At 36.9% G+C, this 21395-nt stretch overlaps 1 protein-coding gene across 21 annotated transcripts; it reads right to left on the reverse strand.

The window, feature by feature from the left end:
- Positions 1 to 3364: 3364 nt before the first annotated feature.
- Positions 3365 to 20091, reverse strand: LOC146501746 (uncharacterized). Of its 21 annotated transcripts, XR_014869303.1 has the most exons (33): positions 16308 to 16339; positions 15329 to 15362; positions 15148 to 15204; positions 14809 to 14865; positions 14502 to 14558; positions 14208 to 14264; positions 13998 to 14042; positions 13799 to 13843; positions 13550 to 13606; positions 13211 to 13267; positions 12904 to 12960; positions 12701 to 12745; positions 12099 to 12155; positions 11896 to 11940; positions 11601 to 11657; positions 11391 to 11435; positions 11206 to 11250; positions 10998 to 11042; positions 10797 to 10847; positions 10611 to 10667; positions 10403 to 10447; positions 10202 to 10252; positions 10016 to 10072; positions 9808 to 9852; positions 9607 to 9657; positions 9421 to 9477; positions 9213 to 9257; positions 9012 to 9062; positions 8826 to 8882; positions 8070 to 8099; positions 7095 to 7266; positions 6627 to 6739; positions 6363 to 6471 (listed from the first exon to the last, which is right to left on the reverse strand). XR_014869303.1 is itself a non-coding variant. In XM_085132512.1 (32 exons), the coding sequence occupies exons 2-32, from the start codon at positions 16317 to 16319 to the stop codon at positions 5406 to 5408; spliced, it is 1854 nt and encodes a 617-aa protein (XP_084988638.1). In that variant the 5' UTR covers positions 16320 to 16333; positions 19973 to 20091; the 3' UTR covers positions 3365 to 5405. The 21 variants fall into 21 exon arrangements, 17 of the variants coding, with proteins under 17 accessions (XP_084988638.1, XP_084988643.1, XP_084988639.1 ...); XM_085132512.1 differs by lacking the exons at positions 12904 to 12960; positions 13211 to 13267; positions 13550 to 13606 and adding exons at positions 3365 to 5505; positions 19973 to 20091 and having other exon boundaries at positions 6303 to 6471; positions 16308 to 16333; XR_014869304.1 differs by lacking the exon at positions 13998 to 14042.
- Between the last annotated feature and the right edge of the window lie 1304 nt (positions 20092 to 21395).

Consider the following 21395-nt stretch of genomic DNA (forward strand, 5'->3'; position numbering starts at 1 on the left):
TTGTAGTCTCAGTTTCCTGTTCTTAGCTGACAGGAACAGCACCCAGTGTTCACTTTCTGCTCCAAGGTTTGATGTTTTTAGCTCTTCTGAATGCCTTGGTTGTAATGAATGGTTATTTGAGTTACTGTTGCCTTCTTATTAGCTCCAAGCAGTCTGGCCATTCTCCACTGACCTTTGACATCATCAGGACATTTTCTCACAGAAAACTGCTACTCGCTGGATAGGTTCTCTTTTTCACACCACTCTCTGGCTGTGTGGAACAATCCCAGTAGATCAGCAGTTTTTATAATACTTAGACCAGCCTGTCTAGCACTATCAAGCATGTCCCATTCACAGTTAATTAAATCCCAGTTCATTCTAATGCTCAGCTCCTTCCTTCAGAAGATCCTCTTGACCATGTCTACATGCCCGAATCCACTGAGCCGGTACCATGTTTGATTAGATGTTTGGATTAATGAGCACCTGACTGTAGTCTACCAGTGCGCACCCAGTTTTGAAACACATGTGCCTGATTAGACCTTTAAAGAGGCTTAAAACATAATATATTAAATATAACTCTGGATCCATATGCTTCACATGTTTATTTTTTTTTTTAAAAAAACATCATAAGTGCAGAAAAGATTAATCAAGGCTATACTAATGAAACATTATAGTCCATATTGCCATAGAGATTTAATATCCATTGAAACATTACAGATTATGATTCATTGTGCCACTTAAAAGGAATGCTTCATTAATAACTCAAATACAGTTTATTTAACACATTTTTGGTTTGAAATATTGGTCTGAAAGGTTTGTAGCAGTTGTAGTCAGCTTGGATTCATCCTATAATTAGTGGAAAAGATGCCCCACTTTTTCCAGAGCAAGAAAGTCCAAATGTCCACAGAAAATTCTCAGACTTCTCCTGCTGCATAATCCACCTCTATCCATCCTTGTGCTCACCATGGACTGTTTTTTAATGTATCATTGTGGTAATATTTATGCTTCTCAGCTGAAATTCCTCACACAGTAGCCTCTATCCGACCACAAACAATTGTAAATGAATAAATATTTTCCTTTTTAAAATAGATTTTGCATGAGTTGTTTATATCTTGTCAGGAAAAATAAATCCTTTCTGTGCGCTGTGGTTTCAGATCTTAGGGAGAGAAAAAAAAATCATGCATATTCACAGACACACGCGCGCACCCACAGCAGTGAGCCTGGCTGATTGGATGGTGGATGGCTGGAGTTGTTATTATATAGCATCCAGCAGAGTCTGGTTTGCAGGATAAGGACATCCTTACAGGGCATTTCTCAGTGTGAACGATGAGGAAACAGCCCCCTGTGTGAGCGAGTGGATGTGTGTGCATATGCATGTGTGTGAGAGAGAGAGAGATAGTGAGAGCCAGTGCGGAAAGTTTGAAAGAGAGGAACAGACAGAATGTGGACAGATGCATCTGTCTGCCTACACGTTTTGGCTTTCAAATAGAAATCTTGGCAATGCTTGCAAAAAGTGACTTTCCCTATTGGGCTAGCCAGTGCCAAGGGTTTGCCTGCGGAGAAGGAGACTGGAGAATATGAGAGGAACTCATAAGGCTTTGCATTCTGTTACAGGAAAGCCTCCAATAAACTTCCCTTTCTCCAAAGACATCTCCATCTCTGATGCCCATGAATGGGTGTAAGTGGAGGGCCTTTCAAAGCCAAATGTGATAGTGTAAACAAAGATTGGACACACATTGGTGATTCGTGTGCATCTGGGCCTTTGTTAATGGACTCTCTTGGTGCCTAGTCGTAACTCATTGGGGAGCGGTGTAATTCTTGCCATTTTATAAGCCATTGACAAAAGAGACACGGAAACCACCCATGAACATGAATGCCACCAAGCTAACATTATGTCACCACATAATATAAATCTGTTTCAGGCCATAGGGTGCGATGCGGGGGAAAAATAACTTTTACAAAGACCGTTTGCTGTCTTAAAGATACTGCAGTGAAAGTTGGGTAACAATGCATCTATTTCCTCATTAGAAATCAATTTACACACCAGAATTTTTCTTTTCTTTTTCAGTGAAGGGTTATGACAGGCAAACACTTCTGGCATGTTTTGACTTCCACCTCAGCAATGCAATCCACTCTGCGTCCTTAAAGTTCCTGGGATCAGCTGTTGCCGCTGGGGATGAGAAAGCCCAGCAGTCGCCTGAGACACCCAGGATCAGAAACTCCAAACAGGGATAACACGCTCTCAGCATTCAATGTTTTTAATCAAGGGATCAGCTACTGTGACTGGAAACAAAATGTCCCAGACAGCTATCACGTCGGAGTTGCCAGCAGGCAAAAGCTGGCACGACTAATATGGCTTGTCAGAGTGAAAATAGCCTGGTATTGTTCGCACCTTACGTGGAGGTACAGGCATAACGCTTTTGTCTTGTTCATCTCTCAAGAGTCATGCTCTAATAGCTTTTCAGGCTCATATTGCTTTGGTGAGAGGGATTTAAAGTTGGGGTCTGACATCCCAAGGAGTCTAGGGATGGAGGCAGAGCTATTCATTTATACATAATTCAGGACTAATCAAATTTACACCGCCATGAATGTGATAAATTTGTGTCTTTAAATTAAATGCTATTTGACAGATGGATTTGGGAATTATCAAATTGCCTGGTTAAGGATTTATTAAAAATAACTCAACGTACATGGACTGCCTTGTAGAGCTAAAGTGTTTTCATGGGTTGCCAAGACTGCAGCTATACCAAAATATATTAGACAAATAAACAGAAATTCTAAATAGTGTAACAAATTGGTCTTTAAATACAAGCTCCGGCTGTTAGGTGATTGCAAAGAGCTGTTCTAGATTTAAGGATGCTGAGATGCTTTCAGATGCATTAAATGTTGCTATTTTCATTTCCAAACTCTTGCAGTTAGTGAGAAAAAGACATTTCTGATGAGGACAAATATGATGTCTTGTTTCTGTCACATAAGCTTTGATATTCAATATGTATGATATAAATGACTGCACTTTTTATGGTTAATTTCTAACACAGAATCCATTTTTTATCGCATTAAAAATAAATCTACTTCTGGCATAATAAGTATCATTTCAGCATATTCAAATAGTCCATTTTCACCTCCTTCTACAAATATTTTGAGTGGTTTTAATAGGCAAATGGGTGTTATTGAGGTCATCAGTATTTACAGCTCTGCACTAAGCCCACTCTTCACAAAAATGCTGTTATCCAAGCCTCTGTAAATGCAGGGGAAAATCTGGATATGGACCAGTAGCTAGAGTGTGTGGAAGCACGGAGGAGGGTTTGAGCTCATTAATGTCCTTGCTCTTCTGGAAACGATGAAAGGAGGCTGGTCCTAAATTGGGTGAGGTCAATCCCTTTCCTTTCCTTTCCTTTCCTTTCCTTTCCTTTCCTTTCCTTTCCTTTCCTTTCCTTTCCTTTCCTTTCCTCTCCTCTCCTCTCCTCTCCTCTCCTCCATTAATCATGTCTGCACACATGAAAATGAGCTTAACCCTTTACCCTGTGCATTGCTCTACTTCCACTCAAGGACACCTTGCAAGCAGCTCTCTGCACAAATGTTCTTCCTCTACTTTTAACTAAAAACACTTTTCATTCTTGAGCCAGCTTGCCTTAGCAATGGAAACATATAGAACTGAGCTCCATCCTCTCTTGTTAAGCCTGTCAGTCTCTGCTGTGAAGCCTCATAACAATTAACACTGCTGTAAATCCTTTTGTCAAATGCCTAATGAAAAAAAAAGAAATTAAAGGACTTATCCTTACCCCTTGAGTCTAACATAATTTTAATGACAGCTAAACTAAAGTATATGAATGAAAGTTGGGTATATAATATATAAGCTCATGGAAAAGAGGAGCGCAGAGAGAAAGAGTGAGACGATAGGAAAGAAGACTAGGGCACAGAGGGATAGAAAGAGAGAGGGAGAAGTAGGAAGAGAATACACAAAGAAGAGAGAGGAAGGAAAAAGAAAATGAGCTTGGTTCCCTTTGTGGCACACAGCTTCACCACTTAATCATCCCCTGGTCTATAAATAGGCCTTCACAGCCATGGAATATTGGTAGATTAATGGAAGAGAATGGAACGCCATAGTGCTGCAAAGCTTCAACACTTATGTTGCACTTCAATAATGCAAATTTCATTTTATTTTGCCACCAGTGTCAGAATTTTTCCTCTTTAGTTTTATCATGAGAAGTTGAGAGGAAAAATTTAACAGATTGCATCCGTCCTTCTCGGTTGTTTTTTTCTTTCTTTTTCGTCTTTTGATATGTTGCCTATTTCAACACAGTCTTCAGCCTTCTGGAAGACAGGCGTTCATGCTCAAAGCCAAATGGCACCAAGTACAGAACTGTTGATGCAATGCAAACATGCAAGCATTAGCAAAACCCTCCAAAGAACAGATTCGTTTCCAGGAGCAGACTGTGGAAAAGTTCCTTATTTTATATTCCGTACAGTGCCCTGCAGTTTCTTTTCAGCGCCTATCACAAGTGCTCATCTCCCGAGGAATTGTTGGCGGTGTTATGGAATCACCTTGTATCTCCCTGCTCTCCTTAGTGCCTGTGTGTGTATGTGTGTGCATGTATATATGTATCTGTGTGCCTATATGTGTACATTCTGGGTTTGCAGGGGGTTATGTGCACGTATAGGCTCGCATCAAGAATACTTGATTTTAAAGGAAATGTGGCGAAGGTGTTATGTAGGTCAGCGAGAAAGGGAAGCTGTAAATACACTAATCCTGCACTAAAAAACAAACTGTCTTTTTTTCTATAAATAGACATTAGTTCTACCTGTGTGTTTGCTTGTTAGTGTTGCCAATTATTTTGATGTAAAATTCAGATTTACTGAGTTGCGCTTTTCACATTTTCACTTTCCTGTCAAACAACACAGCATGCGTATCACATTAGTCCCCGCCATCTGCTGAAAACATATACTGTGCATCTGCATAACTCACATCAAGTCATAGCTTCATGTAAGCTCAAGAGAAGAAACCGACTTGCTGTTCATTAGTGGTTTTATTCGTTTTAGTCGTTTGGTTCATTAGTCAAACAATGTCATGCTTTCATAATCACTGAAAAGAAAAGAAAGTTAAAGCAGAAAAACTTCCTCCTGTACCACTGAAAACATTTGCGTACATATTTAATACTAAATCTTCATTTTTAGCTGCTTTTGTGTCGTTCACATCACCATGGTCGCTTGAAACAAGATCATCTTTCATTTAGCAACACCTGTGCTTTTGCAACGCCGCTAAGTGAAGATGTCTGCGAAGGGGGCCCATTACAAATTCTTCCCGATATTACGCCCAGTAAAAAATGAATTATTAAACAAAAGAAATAGCAGAGGAAAATGAAAGTGATATGAAGAGGAACTTCTTCTCTCCCCACAATTCTAAGCGTGGTGGACTCAATTGGGGCTCAGTTGTTACATGGGCATCCAAAGCGAACTTTGTAGTCTCTGCACTTGCCAATAATCTGGTCCTTATTGCGGCAAACAAATCCGTCAGTTGGATTGTACCTGAAAAAAATGAGCACAAAGTAAGCTACAAATATGCTTAATGTTTTTATTTTATTTTATTATTACGTTGATAATAATCTAAAACAGGAACTTGTGTTTATTGTACAAAGACATACATATTTAGTTAGTAGGTCTAATTTGCCCACCATAAAATAATTAAAGTGCACAGAGTAAACCAGAGTAAAGATGTATGGTCAAATGTACCTTGTATTCTCCAGCACTTTACTCCACAGTCAATAAGACTGGTAAAGTAATATGTAAATGTCAGTTCATTTCCACTGTTTAATGAGGCATGTTGGTTAAACCATACTTACTTTTGTTGTTGCAGTTGTCTTTTTTTTTTTAATGATAAAAATAGATGACCTGGTTTCGCAATAGTGCTGTTGGCAGGTCCAATAAAAATGAATTTTACTCATCCAAATGTCTTGTGTAATTTGTTTTTTTATAAGTGTAAATGTGAAATGTCTCAAACATCCTATTTAAATAAGATAAAATAATCACAAGTAAATCATTTCCTGTCATGTATTACTTTTTCTTTCTCATAACACACATATTGTTTAAGTCAACCCAGTAATACAAGAATGAATTTCGACATTATGCAGTTCCCTCAGGAAAAATGATCACCCTTACAAATATAACTGAATTCCCATTCGTTGTTTAAGAAGTATCTTCAGGCAGAACATGTCTAAAATTTGGAAACTTGAGGCAAGAGGCGTTGTTGCTGAACACTGTGTTTGGTCATTGGGTTGTTTGTACCAAACGTGAAGCTTTTATTGTTTTCTTAGGAGGCAGCTTACATGTAAAAGGTCTCCCCTGTGTAGATGGCTGGGGTCATCGTGTCAGTGGTAACAGCGTCCACATACAGAGGGTTGTCACAAATTTTGTATTGTTTCTTCAGTTCACTTAAAACCTCCCAGTCTCCTGTTGCACCAGGATTATCGCGATTAAACCAGCTGGTCCAACACACTGCAGCGAGTAAATACGGACAAAGCATGCCTGTTAGAAAACTACAGAACCAAAGCAACATTTTAAATGACTGTCTATACTTTATGCAATAAAAAAAAGCAAGAAATCAGTTTGCATTAGGAGCTTAATATTCCACATGCAGAATGTAGTGATACCTCCTCTGTCACAAAACGGGGGATAGCAGCTGAAGCGAACACGATAATCGTTGCACTTCTTTTTCTTGATCTGGTCTTTGTTTCTGCAGATGAATCCTGAAGTTATGTCATTTCTAAAAAAGAAAAAAGAAAAGAAGGAGACCGACATGAAACTGACTAAGAGCAGCCTAATGGCTGTAACCACTTAAGTGTATTTGCATTTTTTAGACATGTTAATGCATGGTTAAAGGCATGGCAATCAAACTCTGTCAGCCCATCTGTCTGTCTGTTGATTTGTCACCACTGTGGTACAGGCTGCAATATCTCCAAAACACTGGATGGATTGCTGTGGCATATGGTTCATGTCACACTTTGGTGAATCCTCAAACTGTGTCCAACTTAAACAGTGAAAATGCAAATGCTGCCAATTCCATAGAATATATCACTCACACACACTTTTTCACATATTTTTTCTTCTACTGTTCTTACTTGTAAATCACGTCCCCTGCTGCAGCCACAGTGAGCCCAGATAGAGTCTTGGCTTCGATAGCTGCTGGTCTAGGGCAGATCTTTCCAGGGTTCTCTTTGCGGAGCCTGCAAAGAGTTTCCCAGTCTCCAGATGCAGAAGGGTCGTCTCTATCGAACCATTCTGTCCAGCATCCTGGAAAAGGGTCAAATTCAGATAATTTAGCAACTTTGAAAGCTTTTCTGTAAATGTTTTCATTTGACTAAGACAAATTGTGAATGTTAAAAAAGATGGCTGTGATGGACAGTGGTGTGAAAAAGTATTTAGTTTCAGTTCATCAAAGAAACTTAAATATTAGACAAAGATAACATAAGTAAACACAAAATGCATTTTCTAAATGAAGGTGTTTATGATTTAAGGGAAATAAATACAAACCTACATGGCTCTGTGTGAAAAAGTGATTGCCCCCTAAACCTAATAACTGGTTGGACCAACCCTTAGCAGCAAAAACTGCAATCAAGAGGAATTTTGGACAAATCATCTTTGCATAATTGTTGCAACTTTGCCACATTGTAGGGTTTTCAAGCATGAAACTTTTTAAGGTCATGCCACAGCATCTCCTTCGGATTCAGGTCAGGACTTTGATTGTGCCGCTCCAAAGTCTTCATTTTGTTTTTCTTAAGCCGTCATCAATGTGCTCTTGGAGTAATTTTGGTCACTCTTGGGAAGCTTTACCGTTGTTCCAAGTTTTCTCATTTTGTATATAATGGCTACTACGTTGGTTCACTGGAGTCCCAAAGCCTTACATTCTCCCTTAATCACTGAAATCCTCATTTAAAAACTGAATTTCATATTAACTTGGGTTATCTTTGTCTAATATTAAAAATTGTTTGATGATATGTAAGTGTGAAAAACATGCAAAACACTAGGAAATCAGGGGGGCAAACACTTTTTTGCACTGTAACTGCAAATGAGAAAACAAAATGTGATCTCCTTACGAATGTTGATGGGATAGAAGCAGGGCTTTCCTGAAATGCAGAAAATGAAGAAACAGCAGAAAGTGAGACTTTAAAAATTGCACAAACTGATCAATTAAAATACATCGATTGTTTTTCAAATACAATGAATTCGATACTTTAGATGGTGAGAAAATGAGAGTTAATACTGTGTGATTACCAAAAAAAAAGAGGAAAGTCCTATTTTATCAGGAAACTGATAAAAAGGATAAAATAGCTACTCCTGTGTGACAAATGAAACATTAAATTTTCCACCTTAGGAACTTAGAAACTTCACTTCACTTTGGGTTATATTAAAGTGAACGGTCTTCTTTTGTTCCTTAAAATCAGACACACACTCGAGGCGTAGGTTGCTTTCTAGTAAATATAAATGTTATAATGTCATTTTATTTGTGATGGTGTACAGTGCTAATGGCTTTGTGTACCTGTCAAAGTTATTTAATTAAATGTATTTAATTTAATTAAATACACCTTAAAAGATAAGATAAGAAAAAATCTGAATTTCCACTGTCACATCAACACATTTAACACATAATCCAGTAAACAGTTTAATGTGCATTTAGCAACCAAGCTTTAGCAACCAATTAAAAAAATGTAGAATATAGATGTAAATGTATAGAATAATACATCATCATTTTGGGGGCATTGTTTGACATCACAATATAAGCAAATATTTCTCTCATTTCAAAGTATGCCACTGACTACACATTGGGTGTGACACATAGTGAAGGGTCTTACTATTTCCATCCTTTTCTTCCTTTGAACTAGATTCACTGGAGTTCTGCTTTTTCCTTTCTAGTAAACATAAGAAGAATAACAGTCCTTACAGTTCATGGAGTTCCAAGACGTTACAAAGTTCTTCCACCGTGATTAAAATACACCACACTGTATGTGATACTGATACACAGTGTTGAAGGCTCTTACCGTTCTTTTCTTCCTTTGAACTAGATTCACTGGAGTCCTGCTCTTTGCTTCCTATTAAGTGGAATAATGTTGTATTTTGTTACAGTGTACAATTCTTGTCAAATTTGAATAATTTTACAAGAAGATGCAAAGCTCTTCAACAGAGACTGAAGATATGCACATTTTACATGGTATTAATCAAGTTATAATGAAGGATCTCACCATTTTTATCTTTTGGTTTCTTAGAACTGGAGCCTCTTGACTTTTCTAGTTAAAATGAATAAAAAGATCTTTTGTGATTGTGTACAGCTCTGGGAGTTTACAAAATTGTCAAAATTGAATACATTTACAAGAAGCTGAAAAGTTCTTCAGCCCATTTTATGTACATACACATTTGTGACATAAATCAAGTTGTAATGAAGGATCTGACCTTTTTTATCCTTTTCTTCCTTAGAATTAGATTCACTAGAGGCCTGCTTTTTCCTTTCTAGTAAACATAAGAAGAATAACAGTCCTTACAGTTTATGGAGTTCCAAGAAGTTACAAAGTTCTTCCACCATGATTAAAATACACCACACTGTATGTGATACTGATACACAGTGTTGAAGACTCTTACCGTCCTTTTCTTCCTTTGAACCAGATTCACTGGAGTCCTGCTCTTTGCTTCCTATTAAGTGGAATAATGTTGTATTTTGTTACAGTGTACAATTCTTGTCAAATTTGAATAATTTTACAAGAAGATGCAAAGCTCTTCAACAGAGACTGAAGATATGCACATTTTACATGGTATTAATCAAGTTATAATGAAGGATCTCACCATTTTTATCTTTTGGTTTCTTAGAACTGGAGCCTCTTGACTTTTCTAGTTAAAATGAATAAAAAGATCTTTTGTGATTGTGTACAGCTCTGGGAGTTTACAAAATTGTCAAAATTGAATACATTTACAAGAAGCTGAAAAGTTCTTCAGCCCATTTTATGTACATACACATTTGTGACATAAATCAAGTTGTAATGAAGGATCTGACCTTTTTTATCCTTTTCTTCCTTAGAATTAGATTCACTAGAGGCCTGCTTTTTCCTTTCTAGTAAACATAAGAAGAATAACAGTCCTTACAGTTTATGGAGTTCCAAGAAGTTACAAAGTTCTTCCACCATGATTAAAATACACCACACTGTATGTGATACTGATACACAGTGTTGAAGACTCTTACCGTCCTTTTCTTCCTTTGAACCAGATTCACTGGAGTCCTGCTCTTTGCTTCCTATTAAGTGGAATAATGTTGTACTTTGTTACAGTGTACAATTCTTGTCAAATTTGAATAATTTTACAAGAAGATGCAAAGCTCTTCAACAGAGACTGAAGATATACACATTTTACATGGTATTAATCAAGTTATAATGAAGGATCTCACCATTTTTATCTTTTGGTTTCTTAGAACTGGAGCCTCTTGACTTTTCTAGTTAAAATGAATAAAAAGATCTTTTGTTATTGTGTACAGTTCTGGGAGTTTACAAAATTGTCAAAATTGAATACATTTACAAGAAGCTGAAAAGTTCTTCAGCCCATTTTATGTACATACACATTTGTGACATAAATCAAGTTGTAATGAAGGATCTGACCTTTTTTATCCTTTTCTTCCTTAGAATTAGATTCACTAGAGGCCTGCTTTTTCCTTTCTAGTAAACATAAGAAGAATAACAGTCCTTACAGTTTATGGAGTTCCAAGAAGTTACAAAGTTCTTCCACCATGATTAAAATACACCACACTGTATGTGATACTGATACACAGTGTTGAAGACTCTTACCGTCCTTTTCTTCCTTTGAACCAGATTCACTGGAGTCCTGCTCTTTGCTTCCTATTAAGTGGAATAATGTTGTACTTTGTTACAGTGTACAATTCTTGTCAAATTTGAATAATTTTACAAGAAGATGCAAAGCTCTTCAACAGAGACTGAAGATATACACATTTTACATGGTATTAATCAAGTTATAATGAAGGATCTCACCATTTTTATCTTTTGGTTTCTTAGAACTGGAGCCTCTTGACTTTTCTAGTTAAAATGAATAAAAAGATCTTTTGTTATTGTGTACAGTTCTGGGAGTTTACAAAATTGTCAAAATTGAATACATTTACAAGAAGCTGAAAAGTTCTTCTGCACATTTTATGTACATACACATTTGTGACATAAATCAAGTTGTAATGAAGGATCTGACCTTTTTTATCCTTTTGGTCCTTAGGACTGGAGTCAGTGGAGTTTTCTAGTAAATATAATAAGAAAATTATGTCTGTTGTGATTGTGAAAATTGTCAAAAATGAGTAACTTTTACTAAACTCTTCTGCAGCGATTGAAATGATACACACTGTACTGGCATTAATCAAATTCTCATTAAGGATCTACCTTTTTTATCCTTTTGGTCCTTAGGACTGGTGTCAGGGGAGTTTTCTAGTAAATATAATCAAAAAATGATGTCTGTTGTGATTGTGCACAGTTATGATGGCACAGCTGTCAAAACTGAATAACTTTACAAAATGCTACGAAGCTCTTCTGCAGTGATTGAAATAATACGCATTTCATGTGACACTAATCATATTACAATGAAGGATCTACCTTTTTTATCCTTTGGGTCCTTAGGACTAGGTCCACGGGGAGCCTGCTGGTCGCTTCCTAGTAAGAAGAATAATGTTGTGATGTTGTACAGTTCTACCAGTGACTGAAATAATACACACTGTATTGACAATGAAATTGTTATGAAGGTTCTCAATATTTCTATTTTTACAGTTCTGCCAATTTAGGTAATTTTCAAAAATTAACAACTTTACACAAAGATACAAAGCTTTTCAGCACAGACTGAAAATATACATATTTTATGTGACATTCATTAGGTTGTAATGAAGGATCTCACCATTTTTATCCTTTTGGTCCTTAGGACTGGAGTCAGTGGAGTTTTCTAGTAAATATATAATCAAAAAATGATGTCTGTTGTGATTGTGCACAGTTATGATGGCACAGCTGTCAAAACTGAATAACTTTACAAAATGCTACAAAGCTCTTCTGCAGTAATTGAAATAATACGCATTTTATGTGACATTAATCATATTGCAATACCTTTTTTATCCTTTGGGTCCTTAGGATTGGAGCCACTGGGAGCCTGCTGGTCGTTTCCTAGTGAGAAGAATAATGTTGTGATTTTGACTGAAATAATACACACTGTATTGACATTAATGAAATTGTTATGAAAGATCTAACTATTTCTATTGTTTTTTGTGACTGTATACAGTTCTGCCAGTTGACATAATTGCCAAAAAACAACTTTACAAGAAGATACAAAGCTCTTCAGAAGAAAATATACACCTTTTATGTACATACATAAAACTAATTACAACATTATTCAAGTTGTAATGAAGGATCTCACCATTTTTATCCTTTGGGTTCTTAGAACTGGGGTCACTGGAAGCCTGCTTTTCACTTCCTAGTAAGAAGAATAATGTTGTGATGTTGTACAGTTCTACCAGTGACTGAAATAATACACACTGTATTGACAATGAAATTGTTATGAAGGTTCTCAATATTTCTATTTTTACAGTTCTGCCAATTTAGGTAATTTTCAAAAATTAACAACTTTACACAAAGATACAAAGCTTTTCAGCACAGACTGAAAATATACATATTTTATGTGACATTCATTAGGTTGTAATGAAGGATCTCACCATTTTTATCCTTTTGGTCCTTAGGACTGGAGTCAGTGGAGTTTTCTAGTAAATATATAATCAAAAAATGATGTCTGTTGTGATTGTGCACAGTTATGATGGCACAGCTGTCAAAACTGAATAACTTTACAAAATGCTACAAAGCTCTTCTGCAGTAATTGAAATAATACGCATTTTATGTGACATTAATCATATTGCAATACCTTTTTTATCCTTTGGGTCCTTAGGATTGGAGCCACTGGGAGCCTGCTGGTCGCTTCCTAGTGAGAAGAATAATGTTGTGATTTTGACTGAAATAATACACACTGTATTGACATTAATGAAATTGTTATGAAAGATCTAACTATTTCTATTGTTTTTTGTGACTGTATACAGTTCTGCCAGTTGACATAATTGCCAAAAAACAACTTTACAAGAAGATACAAAGCTCTTCAGAAGAAAATATACACCTTTTATGTACATACATAAAACTAATTACAACATTATTCAAGTTGTAATGAAGGATCTCACCATTTTTATCCTTTGGGTTCTTAGAACTGGGGTCACTGGAAGCCTGCTTTTCACTTCCTAGTAAGAAGAATAATGTTGTATCTTTGCAATTGCCAACACTTCTGAGATATTATAGTCTTGTCAGAAGCTATTAACTTTAGAAGTAGATACAAAGTTCTTCATCTGAGACTGAAATAACGTACATTGTATGTAACATTAATCAACTTGTGATGAAGGATGTTACTATTTTAAGATTGTCAAATCTGAATATACAAGTAACATGTTACAATGTTTTTCTACATTAGCTAAGATACAGGACATTGGTCATGAAATGTAGCACCCTACTGTGAAGGGTCTTACAATTTTTATCTTTTTGTTTTTCAGAGCTGGGCGCACTGTCCACCTTGTATGTGTTTTCTGGTAAACACAATCATAACATTTTGTTTTGCTAATAATGCTTTAACTGCATATTTTTGGATTAAATGCACTGCTTATAAATTGCAGAATTGTTAAAATTGAATACATTTACAAGAAGCTGAAAAGTTCTTCAGCACATTTTATGTACATACACATTTGTGACATAAATCAAGTTGTAATGAAGGATCTGACCTTTTTTATCCTTTTGGTCCTTAGGACTGGCGTCAGGGGAGTTTTCTAGTAAATATAGTAAGAAAATGATGTCTGTTGTGATTGTGCACAGTGATTGTGCAAAATTGTCAAAAATGAGTAACTTTTACTAAACTCTTCTGCAGCGATTGAAATGATACACACTGTACTGGCATTAATCAAATTCTCATTAAGGATCTACCTTTTTTATTCTTTTGGTCTTTAGGACTGGCGTCAGGGGAGTTTTCTAGTAAATATAATCAAAAAATGATGTCTGTTGTGATTGTGCACAGTTATGATGGCACAGCTGTCAAAACTGAATAACTTTACAAAATGCTACGAAGCTCTTCTGCAGTGTTTGAAATAATACGCATTTTATGTGACACTAATCAAATTACAATGAAGGATCTACCTTTTTTATCCTTTGGGTCCTTAGGACTAGATCCACTGGGAGCCTGCTGGTCGCTTCCTAGTAAGAAGAATAATGTTGTGATGTTGTACAGTTCTACCAGTGACTGATATAATACACACTGTATTGACAATGAAATTGTTATGAAGGATCTCAATATTTCTACTTTTACAGTTCTGCCAATTTAGGTAATTTTCAAAAATTAACATCTTTACACAAAGATACAAAACTCTGCAGCACAGACTGAAAATATACATATTTTATGTGACATTAATCATATTGCAATGAAGGATCTACCTTTTTTATCCTTTGGGTCCTTAGGACTAGATTCACTGGGAGCCTGCTGGTCGCTTCCTAGTGAGAAAAATAATGTTGTGATTTTGACTGAAATAATACACACTGTATTGACATTAATGAAATTGTTATGAAAGATCTAACTATTTCTATTGTTTTTTGTGACTGTATACAGTTCTGCCAGTTGACATAATTGCCAAAAAACAACTTTACAAGAAGATACAAAGCTCTTCAGAAGAAAATATACACCTTTTATGTACATACATAAAACTAATTACAACATTATTCAAATTCTAATGAAGGATTTCACCATTTTTATCCTTTGGGTTCTTAGAACTGGGGTCACTGGAAGCCTGCTTTTCACTTCCTAGTAAGAAGAATAATGTTGTATTTTTGCAATTGCCAACACTTCTGAGATATTATAGTCTTGTCAGAAGCTATTAACTTTAGAAGTAGATACAAAGTTCTTCATCTGAGACTGAAATAACGTACATTGTATGTAACATTAATCAACTTGTGATGAAGGATGTTACTATTTTAAGATTGTCAAATCTGAATATACAAGCAACATGTTACAATGTTTTTCTACATTAGCTAAGATACAGGACATTGGTCATGAAATGTAGCACCCTACTGTGAAGAGTCTTACCATTTTTATCTTTTTGTTTTTCAGAGCTGGGCGCACTGTCCACCCCGTATGTGTTTTCTGGTAAACACAATCATAACATTTTGTTTTGCTAATAATGCTTTAATTGCATATTTTTTGATTAAATGCACTGTCAATAAATTGCAGAATTGTTAAAATTTAATAGTTATTGAGAACAACCCACCAAAAAGTAATCCCGCAATAATGGCAACAACCAACTGCAGGAAAAAATAGAAAAATAAATATGTTGGAATCACATAAAACTGCATTCTGCTTGTACATATTGTATTGAATGTATAAAATCAATTCTGATAATGTTGGGAAATTCTGTAAAACGTAACTGAAACCAGAATACAATGATTTGCAAGTTTCATAAACTGACACTTTATTCTCAGTAGAACATTAAAAACATTTAAACTGAGTCATTTTGCTATTTCATGAAATATATCAGTGTGGTGGCGGTGTGGTCCCTGGCTCAGCTGCAAGGGAGCAGTGGTGCAGTTAGCTTAAGGGGGCGGCACCGGGAGGCAGGTGAGCCACAGGCAATTGTCTGATGACGGTGTCTCTTGTCCGTGTCTCTATAGTGAAGGCAGAGTCGAGCGGGGAGGAGGAGAGAGCTAGACTGAAACGGACTGCCTTCTTTGTGTGCATAACTCTCAATAAAAAACAATAACAGTGTGCAGAACCATCGTTTCTGGCGTGTACTTCTACAGTCAGATCATTTTAAATCTCCCACATCTGGAAAAGCACCATCAGTGCTGAAAGCTGTGAACAGGTTTTAGAGCAACATGTGCTCCCATCCATATTATGTTTCTTTTGGTCAAGGCCTTACATATTTCACCAAGACAATATTAAAGTTGAAGTGTATAGATGCTGAACTTGTTTCCCTGCAGTCCAGAACTTTTACTATTTGATGGCAAATCTAATACTGTCATCAAATTTTAAATCAGCCACTAATAAGTTTAAACTTATTTCACGTATTTTATATTGTGAATAAAATGTTTGCAAAATTTGCAAATCTTATCATTCTGTTTTTATTTAGATTTTATGCAGAATCCCAACGTTTTCGGAATTGAGCTTGTAATGTGAAAACATATGTATTACAGAACAAAAGGAAATTCAATTTTAATTGAACTTGAAATGTATTTAAAGTTATAAATTACCAGTCGCATCATGATTGTAGAGGAACCTTAAAACAAGATGACAATAAAAATTGAACTTTCAAGAGGTGCATCACATGAGATCAATATTTTAGTTTTGACCATCTTTTTAATACAGTGATGTGAAAAAGTGTTTGCCCCCTTCCTGATTTTCCAGTCTTTTGCATATTTTTCACACTTACATGTTTCAGATCATCAAACACATTTTAATATTAGACAAAGATATTATTGATCTCTTGTTAATGTGTTGCTTCCGTAACTGGATACCCAGCAAGATTGCCAGTCTTCTAGCTTGCTTACTTGCCACAAGTACACTGTGCCACCTACCAATAGAAAGGAAAAGATAATGTGCATATTTCCACGAGAGAAATCCCACGCCTGGACTGTCATTGACCGCCGCCATGATTCTAGCCTACATCACAGCGTCATGTGCGCTTTTTACATCTAACACGAAAACTGCAGTCGTGGTGGTTTCGATTGTACTCAGAAGTCGGAAATTCTGCCTTCCGAATAGGAAGATGTAGGTAACACCAGACTGCAGATGAGCTGCATACACGGCTGGACTGGGACAAAAAATCGGCCCGGGCATTTTGACTAGAGAGCGGCCCGCCATTATAGGAAAAATCATAAAGCCTTTGAATGAAAACAAACACTGTTGTGACAGTGATGTACATGGTTCTGATGGTATATATGCATCAATCTATCAATCGTTTGTTGTAAGATTCAGATAATTATTTTTTAAAAGCTAGATATTTTAAATGAGAATAAGAAAAAAAAGTACTTCTTTGTGCCCCCCTCTGTCACGGCTGGCGGGGTGAGCCGTGTGGTGTGGAGGAAAAGGAGGACCCAAAATGCAGACAGCCGATATGATGAGATGAGTGAGGGTTTATTTACAGTATACAAATAACAGAACTGAAAGCAGGACAGAACATAACCTAAACTGGGTGAGCTAAATAACAAACCTGAGATCATACGAATGGGGTGGGAGGCAGAGAGACACAGACGAGGAACAGACACCATGAAACACAGACGAGCCGACAACGAACACAGACCGACACCACTATAAATACACACACCAGGTAATCAGGAAATGGCACACAGGAGGGGACACAGCTGGAACTAATGGGTATAACGAGACACAGACCTACAAAGTAAAACAGGAAACACACAGACTGTTTTACACAACCAACTGGGGACACGATCAGAACGCAGAGGAGAGACACAGGTAGGGATGATAGAACACACAACTCAAACCCTACGAACAAATACAAGATCAGAATAAACTAGAAAATACTAATAACAAACTCAAAACGCTGGGTCACCGACCCAGGACCATGACACCCTCTCCCTGTTAACGCCCTATCTGCCCCTCTGGCAAAACATTGCTAGACCTGCCCCTGCACAGTTACCAGCTGTCAGCTACCTAAAAAGGATCCTGGTGTTATTTGTCTCTCATAAACAGTTCATAACTTCCCTTCAACTCATTCATGTCACCTAAAAGGTAAACCTGTTTCTCCATCACCTGTTCAGCTCTGATGATTCATTAAGGACATCTACTGGTTTCATCTTCATGTTTCCCTCTCACCAGATAACCAAACCGATATCATGACCAGCAGCTTTTACAGCTGTGGCTCCAGCAAACATCAGCTGATACTAGAAATTAATATTAAATACATTCTAACAACCGCTGATCAAGCTTAAACGTGCTGCTCTTGTTTAACGCGACCTCCGCTGGTTTCTTCTTTCTGGCGCAAAGTGGGCGATAAACAAACAAGAGAGAAAAGCTGATCAGCTGATCATTGATCAGTTTCATGATTGAAGTAGAAACAGGAGAGGGAGGGGAGAGAATGAGAGAAGAAGAGGCAGCTGACAGCATAAAGACAGAATAACTCCAGCTTTCTGTCTTTTTCATTGTAGCGGAAGTCCGGGACAAACTGTGTTCCTTTTCACCTCAATACCAATAATATTTTCTCTGAATGCAGGAGATTCCGTTTTTTACGGGATGGTTGGCAACTCTAATAATTAACCTTATGAACAAAATAAAGTTCGACATCAGTAACATCATAGCACTCACCCAGCTGTATAGAAACTCTGTCATGCTAGCTAGTACCCAGTACAAAAAAGTCAGCATAACGAAAATAAACTCCACTTAAACTTGGTTTATATCTGACCCAGATAGACTGCAAGTCATAACTTCTTACCTGAAGTTCAGTTCACCTGACACTCGGACCGACGGCCTCAACACCGCCTCGGGTCTCTGCTCCTCCTGCCTCCCCTTTCCCTCATCTACCTGCTGATCTCCACCACTTGCTAATGTTACTGAATCTGTGGAAGCTCCGTGATAGCCACCGCAAGAAGTAACGAATAAAGACACTATCTAAATCCCAGTAATGATTAACGCGTTCCTGATTTTGGCATAATAACTAGTTACCATGCTCGTTACCACAATAATAACGTAGTTACTGTAGTCCCTACACTGCTGGCCGACCTGTTGAATCAAGAAATCACTTAAATAGAAGCTGTCTGACAAAGTGAAGCAGGCTAAAAGATCTCAGAAAGCAACTCATCTTGCCAGGATCTAAAGAAACACTTGAGAAACAAAGTCACTGACATCTATCAGTCTGGAAAGGTTTACAAAGCTATTTGTAAGGCTTTGGGACTCCAGTGAACCAAAGTGAGAGCCATTAGACACCAATGGAGTAAATCTGGAACAGCGGTGAAGCTTTCCAGGCTTGACTGGCTTACCAAAGTTACTCCAAGAGCACATCAACAACTCATCCAAGAGGTCACAAAATAACCCAGACAACATTAAAGAACCTCAGGATTCACATGTCTCAATTAAGATTAGACTTCATGATTCAACAATAAGAAAAGGAATGAGCAAAAATGGGAGAGTTCTAGGAGAAAACCTCTGCTGACCAAAACTAACTCAAAGGCTCATCTCACAATTGCCAAAAACATCTCCCCAAGACATCTGGTAAAACATTATTTTATGCAGACGTGATAGAAGTTGAACTTTTTGGAAGGTTTGAGTCCTGTTACATCTGGCATAAAAACTAACAGCGTTGCAGACAAGGAACATCATACCAACAATAAAATGTGGTCATGGTAGTGTGATGGCCTGGGGCTGTTTTGCTGCCTCGGGACCTGGAAGACTTGGTGTGGTAAATGGAATCAAGAATTCTGCTGTCTACCAAAACATCCCGAAGGAGAATGTCCAGTCCAGTTTTTGACCTCAAGCTGAAGCGCACTTGGTTTTTCCAGCAGGGGAATGTTCCATAACACACCAGCAAGTCCACCTCTGAATGACTTAAGAAAAACCAAATGAAGACTTACTCAGTGACCTAGTCAAGGTCCTGACCTGAATCCCATGGAGATGCTGTGGCATGACCATAAAAGGTGTTTCATGCTTGTAAACCCTCCAGTGTGGCTGAATTGCAAAAATTATGCAAAGATGAATGGGCAGGGGACAAACAACCTTTCACACCACTGTATATCGATTGAAGTTAGCTGTATTAAAAACATAATGCCACATCAAAATGCTACTAAATTATAGTACTACGTATATTAAATGTATTTTTTGAAAGGTTTTAAGTATTGTTTTAAATATAAGTACCAAGAAGCATCACGCTCAAAACCAAACAAATTTAAAAGAGAAAATCCTTTACCTGCCAAACCAAAAGAGACCCAGGACAGGAGTTCTCAGTCGTCAGTTTGTTTGTATGAAGTACTGTTTGGCTAAATGAGCAACCTTTCTGACAGCTTCTCCTCTTATATACAGCCCACAATCAGGAACATAGTTACCTGTAGGGGGTAAAGAAAACCACTTACTGCAATTATGTCATCCAGAACACACCCAAGGAAACTAATTCTCAAATGTAATTTGAGAATATTTGCCAATAGTCCTTTCACTTATTTCCTCATTCCATAAATCCCAATAGAAGGAAATTAGAATATATTGGTTAGAGGTCGACAGCTTCACCATTCTTCTCGTAGTCATGTTAAAACAAATGTTGCTGCTGTTTCATGTAGACAAATTCAAGGGGGTTTAAGCATCGTATATTGTAAAAAACAAAGTAACGTAGGCTCAAATTCACATAACCTAAGTGCCATTGATTAATAATTAACTGTTTGCTATTTTTAAAATGTCATAACTATCCTCCGTTATAGATAGAACGTTTTATTTACCTTCTTGTCCTTTGGAGAAGGTTGTGTGGCATCTGAAACTGCACAGCTGCACTGAATCCCATAATCCAGACAGAAATTTGGCTCACTCTTACAGTTAAAGGCAGCTGTCATGCTATCTTTGCAAATATAAAAGGATGATTCAGGTGCAAGTGGCTGATAGGAATTTGTGCATAGCACCTGTACCCTAAGTCAGAAGCAGTAATAGTGTTATTTTGGATACAGTTTCACTGTTGGGGGTATTTAAGGTTGGTAATCTTTCTCAGGAACCATGTGTGGGAACATTAAGTTTTATTCGAAATGAGGTTAGACTAAATTGTTTTGGAAAGCTCTCCCATGTACTCCAAGTGCATTCCCCAGATTTACGTCAAACTAGCCTAGCTGTTTATGAAATTATACTGAGCAAGCTATCAAAGTTGAACAATTTGAGAGATATTAAGGACAATCTAACTTTAATTTTTTCATACAAAACTAGCAGTGGCTAAAGTTGCAGATCTAAAAACAATTCAACAAGTTAAAAGATTTGATGCTGAAAGAATCCACATAGGCTGAAGGAAATGCGTAAGAAATGATTTTATTTAGATTTGTGCCAAGTGACACATTATGCGCTATTAATATGAAATATTGTTAATGCAGAACTCTCTTGCTTAAAAAATGAAAATAAAAGTTGCAGAAAAAGGATCACACATGATATTTTCATCATGTCACAAATCATTAAGTTCTTCTACAAGATAATTATTACGATGGATGTTCTTCAAATTTATGTGATAATCTCTAAGTTGATGAACAAAATTTAAAAGATGCAGTGCATGAAGACATAAAGCAGCAAAGAATAATATGAGTCAATTTTAAGGAAATGGGAACAATTTCTAAACAACAACAACAACAACAACAAAAGAAAGATTT

Source organism: Neolamprologus multifasciatus, chromosome 15, assembly GCF_963576455.1.
Source record: "Neolamprologus multifasciatus chromosome 15, fNeoMul1.2, whole genome shotgun sequence".
NCBI lineage: Eukaryota > Metazoa > Chordata > Actinopteri > Cichliformes > Cichlidae > Neolamprologus > Neolamprologus multifasciatus.